This window comes from Mandrillus leucophaeus, unplaced genomic scaffold, assembly GCF_000951045.1.
Source record: "Mandrillus leucophaeus isolate KB7577 unplaced genomic scaffold, Mleu.le_1.0 Scaffold140, whole genome shotgun sequence".
Classification (NCBI taxonomy): domain Eukaryota; kingdom Metazoa; phylum Chordata; class Mammalia; order Primates; family Cercopithecidae; genus Mandrillus; species Mandrillus leucophaeus.
In genome coordinates this window covers 2,160,364-2,168,276 of record NW_012101366.1, presented here as the reverse complement: position 1 = coordinate 2,168,276, position 7,913 = coordinate 2,160,364, and the positions used below count along the sequence as shown (strand labels likewise).

Genomic DNA, 7,913 nt, shown 5'->3' with positions numbered 1-7,913 from the left:
GAGAAAAGAAAAGAAAATATCTATCCACTTAAATCTAAAACAAATGGTCATTTATATGGCACAAGTGTCTTTTGTCCAGGCAGGAGGATCAAACCTTAGAAAAGAAAGAAGATAACTATTCCTTCTTTAGGATGCAAAACAAACTAGATTGCATGGTTACATTTTATAGTGTTAGCTACAGAATTTTAAGCTTCATTATTCTAGATTTTCTACACGTTCAGTTTTGTGAACTGAGCAGGCCATATCTATACACATCCTTATTTACATTCATATATTTGTTTATATTCCCAACCATAGGGCATCACTAATTATTAAAACATTGGAAGGTAAGAAAAGATAGTTTTGTTTTTCTTCAATATCTTGATGGGTTTTAGTCACAAAAATTGACTTGTAATGAAATGATTTATAAGAAGTTGAATATTATTTTAAACGTGAAATGCTAATTTTATGCTTATTTTTTCAAAGCATGTTATCTCTAGTAACTCTTTTGATCGTCTCAACAATGCAATGATGGTGCTTCGTTACATTACAAATAAAAGCACAAAGACAAAATTATTAAATGACTAATAGGAATCCAAATGTGTCAAACCTCTTCTATCATATTTTCCGACACTAATTCTAAATCATTTTCTAGAAATTATCTATGCTGGTTTATACAGTCTTTGAATCATTAAGCCCAAAAAGCCTGTCATTACGATGGAAACCTAGTTCTAGACACAACCTCTTGCCTTCAAATAATACATTTTGGAAAGCACCAGATAACTTCTCTCATGACTATCAGGGAGAATTCAGATGACCATTAAGACTTTCATTGCACTCTTTTACCAAGGATCCGCCAACATGGGCCGCGTTCGCACCGAAACCGTGAAGAAGGCGGCCTGGGTCATCATAGAAAAGTACTACACGCGCCTGGACGACAACTTCCACACGAACAAGCGTGTGTGCGAGGAGATCGCCATTATCCCCAGCAAGAAACTCCGCAGCAAGATAGCAGGCCATGTCACGCATCTGATGAAGCGGATTCAGAGAGGCCCAGTAGGAGGTATCTCCATCAAGCTGCAGGAGGAGGAGAGAGAAAGGAGAGACAATTATGTTCCTGAGGTCTCAGCCCTGGATCAGGGGATAATTGAAGTTGATCCTGACACTAAGGAAATGCTGAAGCTTTTGGACTTCGGCAGTCTGTCCAACCTGCAGGTCACTCAGCCTACAGTTGGGATGAATTTCAAAATGCCTCGGGGACCTGTTTGAATTTTTTCTGCAATGCTCTATTATTTTCAATAAATCTGGGACAACAACAGCAACAACAAAAAAAGATTTTCATTGCTAATTTGGGGGCTGTGTATTAGCAGGTCACTTCTATATTCTATATATCTCCATGTACCATTTCAGATCAACCTTTTAGTATTTGGGTTCTCCCTCATCCTAGTATCAATCGATCACACAATTATAAAATTACATAGACCATGTATATTGGTTACTAAAAGATGAAAGGCGAAATAGACCAAAAGTCATGATGCCTAAAATTTACTTTGAAACTCTTTGGTATAAGCAATGTGACATATTGTGCATATATATGACTTATATTAAACCAACACCCAAGTACCTATTTAAAAAGCATATGTGAGCGGTGGTCAGCTGGCATGTTAATCACAAATGCACAGTCCTGATGCAATCTAGCTGCAGTATGCTATCAGAGAGGGTTATACTTGAGCAATGACTAACAGAGCCCTTCTGAAATTTTTGTCTTGGATCAATAACCAATATTTTGCTAATAGGTTACTGGATACCTAAAATGGCTTTTTGTTGGTGAAACTGGTAACATACCTTGCTGACTTGAGTAATGAAAAGCCTTTTTTTCTTGATAAAATTTGAGGTCATCAAGACATGGATTGCTTAAATTAACTTTAGAACTTTACTACTCAAGTAAAGTTGAGGTCCAAGATCCAACAGCATCAGCTGTTGGGTCCGAGGTCCAACAGCGTCAGCATCACCTGGGAGTTTGTCAGAAAGGTAAAATCCCAGGCTCCCCTTTGGCCTTACTGTATCAGAATCTCCATTTTAACAAAATCCCCAGGTAATTCACGTACGCTAGTTTAAAAGCATTCTAACTCTAGCAAGACCTGTGACTTACAGCCTTAAGAATAATGCTTGAGGCTTAACCTTAAGGGATCTATCCAATCATATCTTTGAATGCCGTTGGTCAAAAGGTAACCTAATGCTAGGGCTGGGCATGGTAGTGCATCTCTGTAATCTTAGGAACTCCAGAGCTGAGGTGGAAGGATTGCTTGAAGTCAGGAGTTCAAGGCAACAGCGTGCTATGATCTGGCCTGTGAATAGCCACTCCACTCCAGCTGGGCAACAGGTGAGACCCCATGGTGGCTCAAGCCTGTAATCCCAGCACTTTGGGAGGCCGAGACGGGCGGATCATGAGGTCAGGAGATCGAGACCATCCTGGCTGACACGGTGAAACCCCGTCTCTACTAAAAATTCCAAAACTTAGCCGGGCGAGGTGGCGGGCGCCTGTAGTCCCAGCTACTCGGGAGGCTGAGGCAGGAGAATGGCGTAAACCCAGGAGGTGGAGCTTGCAGTGAGCTGAGATCCGGCCACTGCACTCCAGCCTGGGCGACAGAGCAAGACTCCGTCTCAAAAAAAAAAAAAAAAAAAAAAGACATAATATTGCTCTGGAATTTTGCATTTGCTTTGAATAAACCTTTTATTCAAAGTGCTGATCTGAATACATATCAGGGCAAAGAGTTTTGATTCATTGAACTTGTTATAAGTTGATTGTTTATCTAAGATAGTATCAATTTAAGCCCATTGTCCCAGTGTAATTATACCCTAATTAACTCTCAAAGGTTTGTGGTTTTAGATAATAAACTATATGATCAGCCTTTGAACAAGTCATATGCAGTTTTACTTTCATATGTTTGTTTGTTGATAATAGACCCCCACACTGACAGTTTTTACAGAGATGAGATGGGAAACTTTTCCCTTTGGGAACCTCTAGCATCTATGATGTCTCAAGGTTACCAGCTTATTCTGCCATCCTCATATGTCATCTAATCTTTAAAAAATTATTATATAATGATGAAATTGGTATTGATAATTGATGGAAGAAATCAAATATATTTTCAAACCCACAATCTGTGGCCCATCACCTCTAAGTCTTAGCTTCTCCACAAGATTTTTTTGTAATTTAATAAAGAAGAGGCTAGAAGATGCTCCAGTTCTAAAAATCGAAGTATTGTTGATGCGGAAGTGAATCAAAACTAAATTTTAAAGTACCTTGATTCAAAAACTTAATCCAAAAAATATCTTTATTTAAAAAAATCAAAGTAACTTGTTCTTTTTCCTGTCACATCTATGGTAGTGTTTAATCAGTCATCAAAATCAAACATATTTTAGCCAATATTAAATCTTAATCAACATTTTGAATCCCTATCACAATTTTTTTTTGCAATTAATAGTTACATTGATGAAATTTTAATGCTTCCTAAATGCCAAAAATTCAACTATATTATCTATACCAAAATGTGTTAGTAGCAGTACGATTCAAGGTCATCCTTTAGTTCCAAGTTACTGTTTTCTGAAAGTAAATAAAAAGATTTAGAGCTCTCATTTGAATAGATAGTAGATCTGTGGTACGGTTTTGGCAATGATGTGTTCTCTTGGTACATCATTGTTACCATAATGGCTAAGGATCTTATGAACATAACATTTGTGGTAAGTAGATTACAATTGAAAATGAAAAGATGCATTTTCAAGATCATAAATAAAGCTAAATACCCTCTTATTCAAGGGAAGGAATATCTAAAACCTGACCAATTGTACAAGGATCCCAATTAACTAAGACATTTCTAACTAGTGTGCAGACCAACGTTTGATTACCCTACAATTATGGAGGCAGATTGCTGTGGATTTACTATCTCAGAAAATGCCCCTTTTATTTTCAATGAGTTTTAATTATTCTTATATTAAATGTGGCAGATCAACTAAAATATTAAGAAATAACCCAGAAATGTATTTATCAGATAAATTTGCCAAGAAAAAATGATAAATTGATTAAAATATTGTATCAATTGGTCTCAAATCTTTGTTAAAATGATCATATTTTCTGAGAATGTTGATAATCAAGGAGGAAAGCCCACAATACACCCAGTTACAATGTTGCAACTGAATGAAATGCAAAAGAACATTGATTTCTCATTTTAACTCATGGCATACTCATCACTGAATGATTCTGTGTTAGTTTCTACTGGAAATTTATAAAGCACTGCTTTCAGTTGTTTGACAGGATACCAATGTATGTTTATAATTATGAAATATGGACATGAAATATCATAAAAGAAATCCATCTAGGAAATTCAGCATTCATATTAAAACCTAGAGAAAAAGGAATATGGACAATGAATAATTGAAAAATTTATAATCAACAAACCACATTTCTTTGCTTTCCCAGCAATTACTACAGAGTGCAAGAGTTCATGAGTCTGCAAACTGAATTACAATTTAATTCTCACCACTCTCAATTTAACTACCGTGTTGTGTATTAAAGCTTAAGTGCTAGTATTGCCTTCCAACTCCCAAATACTTAAGTGTAAATTATTTTACCTATCAATTTAGCAAAATGAAAATAATGGACATCAACAACTCATACTTGGTATCCACATCAAATAGATGCCATAGAAAAAGCAATCCATCAAGTGTTTGGACATGTCACTGAAGTCTCACCTCTATTTGATTATTCTTATTCTATTCTTAAATAGTGAGAGTCCAGTATCTAACTATGTTTCTATCCCAGCTCAAGTATTTACTGGTCATGTGACTTGGGTAAGTTACTCCCCCTCCCTTTGCATCAGATTGCTCATCTGTAATAAGGGCATAATTTTTAAGTGTGTTTTGAATATAAAACATACTAATTCATTTAAAGGGATTTAAAGCAATTCTTGGCAAAAACAACTACTGAATAAATATTATGAGTGGTTCTTTGTAATGTAATTTGTTCTACAAAGATTTTAAGACAAGAAATTTTACAAGTTCTGAACTGTGTCTCCTTACGCTTAAATTCTCAGTTAAGTTGTTTGATTTCCCTTGAACGTCTAAGAATGTGCACATTCCTTTAAACTTCCAAAAAGATATGAATAACAAGGTAGTCATCTCCAAAGATTATATCTTGCTCAATACCGCATTGCTGAGGTATCATAAAGTTTTTTATCTAAACTTGTATTTTCCAAAAAGAATTATATGTACCTACAAGGAAATTCCAAGAGAATGTATGAAGTCACAGAATAATTGCAACAAATCTATGTGAAAGTTTAATTATAGAAAAATATTTGGAATGTTTTTTTCTAAAAAACCCCAATTGATTATATGATTTAAACACACACGGCTATGAAGTAGAAAGCACAAGTCACTATATATATTTTTAAAGCGTGATAGGTTCCTTCCATAGAACAATTTCAGACTCATTGCTCAAAACTATTGAGAAGAGTGGCTATTTTAACATTTATATCTCTGTGATTTGTGCTAGTAAACATAGACCATGGGTACTACCACTGACGTGGCTGTTGACTTGATTTCAGTCAACTCTACCACTAAAGGCTAGGAAATTTCAGCTGTCATTCTTGACAAACTGCTTCTTTTATTGAGAGGTTCTTTTCTAGGGTTGTCCTTATCCTAGCTGAGACATACCAATTTTAACATAACTTAAGACTCAAACTCACAGGATTGTTTTGTAAAGCAGTCTAAAAGTCACATATATCAGTTTTATTTTTGTGATGAAATTACTACTAAAACCATGTACTTTGGAAAGCTCACAGTGGTTTGAACCAAGAGAAAAACATTGTTTTTGTCACCACACTAAAAGCAAAAGTACCTTAAAAAAAAAACTTCAAAACAAAAAGTCTTACATTAAGTTTATCTTAGAAACTAGTCATGAGTTGTCTGGCAGTGTGAAATTCTGAACTAACACAGATGAACTCTTTCCTACTTCAATACATTAAAATTTTGTATAAAAATAATCATATTAAAATTTTAAAAATACGTACTAGATTTTAAAAGAAAGGGAAATACCAGGTTCTACAGTTATGGAGATAGATAAATCAAACCTAGAGTGGTAAGAAGTAGGAGCACATGAGAATTTCAACATACTTGGACATTCACGGGTCTGATGGGAAACCCTGTTTTTACATGGATATGGGAGATGAGAAACATGACCACACCATTCCAAGGAGAGCATCTTTAATGAAGCCTGAAAGCATATTTTGTCCTTGAAAAGAGAATACAATTGTTGACTCTGGTCTAGGGAAGGATCATAAAAAGCAAAATAAAGGAAAACAAAAATCAGAAAACCAAAAATTTTAAGAAGTATGAGTATGAAGTCTGAATTTATATTGTTTTATTTTAATTTTATTATTCTTGTATAGTTGTCCTTTCTTGTATTGGCGTTGGTTAAAATCCCTTTTATCTAAAATTGTTAAGTCTATATATTCCTAAAATACTGTTAACATAATTTTATATTTTACTTCACATCATGTTATTCCCCAACAGAAAAATGTATAAGAGTAAAGCCAGAAGAAAGGAGTGCTACGCAATGGTGAACAAAGCAATTGTAAAAACATTAGCAATGCTAAATAATTATTTGCTAAAAATGATAAAAATAACAGTAACTAATTTGAATGATTTAAATATAAAAGGTAACTAATATGCTTGACAAAAATAGGAAAATAAGATGGAGGAAATCAAAATTAAGGAGTTCTTGCATTCTTTTATTGTCCCAGGGAAGAATAAAAAGGGTAAGTTTAGACTTGCTAATTCCAATACAAATGCTTTACTCTCATACGAGTAGAGAGAAATAAAAGTAAGAAGGAATTATGAGGGATAGGCAAATAGCATCTACAAAGTAAAGTGGTTGAAATTATTCCAAATACATCAGTAATTATAACTATAAAGAAATAAATCCTACCCATTAAAATACACAGTTACAGCCTAGATTTATAAAAGAAAGAAAATCTATGTGTATACTGTTAAAAAAAAAAATCTCAACATTTATTTATTTATTTATTTTATTTGTTTATTTTTTTTTTTTTTTGAGACGGAGTCTCGCTCTGTCGCCCAGGCTGGAGTACAGTGGCCGGATCTCAGCTCACTGCAAGCTCCGCCTCCCGGGTTCACGCCATTCTCCTGCCTCAGCCTCCCGAGTAGCTGGGACTACAGGCGTCCGCCACATCGCCCGGCTAGTTTTTTTTTGTTATTTTTTAGTAGAGACGGGGTTTCACCATGTTAGCCAGGATGGTCTCGATCTCCTGACCTCGTGATCCACCGGTCTCGGCCTCCCAAAGTGCTGGGATTACAGGCTTGAGCCACCGCGCCCGGCCAAATCTCAACATTTGATAGCAAATACACATACGCAGTGTAGGACAAGAAAATCAAATAAAACTATAGAAAATTAAAAGAATTGAACTAAACTGCTGCTTATTGCACACAATGCCATTTTTTGAATAAGCAATGTGTAGACATCTAAAGAAAAATTATGACAAACAATAAGAAAGTTCATCAAAGTTTCTGAACTAAATGTTAACATAAAAATAAGCTGCACTCTTATATAGGAGAAACAAGTAATTTGAAAAAGGTAATTTAAAAACATTTGAAATTCATAAAAAGTTTGCTGTGAGATTTCTCTATGAGGAAAGTAATAAATGAAGGGTTTTTTAAAACAAGTATTAAATAACTGGAGTATTATACCATGTCAGTTGTGGAGAAATTTTGTATATAAAAGACCTCAATTTTCCTCAAATTAATCTACAAATAGGATGAATTTCAATTGTAATAACAAAAGGATGTGGGAGGTGATGTGCAACCTAATAAGCTTATATTTAAATGTATATGGAACCATGACGGGAAAAAATAACCAA

At 34.7% G+C, this 7,913-nt stretch overlaps 1 protein-coding gene across 1 annotated transcript; it reads left to right on the top strand.

Annotated features, from left to right (window-relative positions):
• The first annotated feature begins 817 nt into the window (after positions 1-817).
• LOC105534962 (40S ribosomal protein S17-like) lies at positions 818-1,296 on the top strand. Its single transcript, XM_011973902.1, has one exon. It carries the CDS (start codon positions 841-843, stop codon positions 1,246-1,248), a length of 408 nt encoding a protein of 135 aa, XP_011829292.1. The 5' UTR covers positions 818-840; the 3' UTR covers positions 1,249-1,296.
• The last annotated feature ends 6,617 nt before the right edge of the window (positions 1,297-7,913 follow it).

What these genes read in the sequence shown, in the direction of transcription:
- LOC105534962 (XM_011973902.1), top strand. Translation starts at nt 841, where the DNA reads ATGGGCCGCGTTCGCACCGAAACCGTGAAGAAGGCGGCCTGGGTCATC.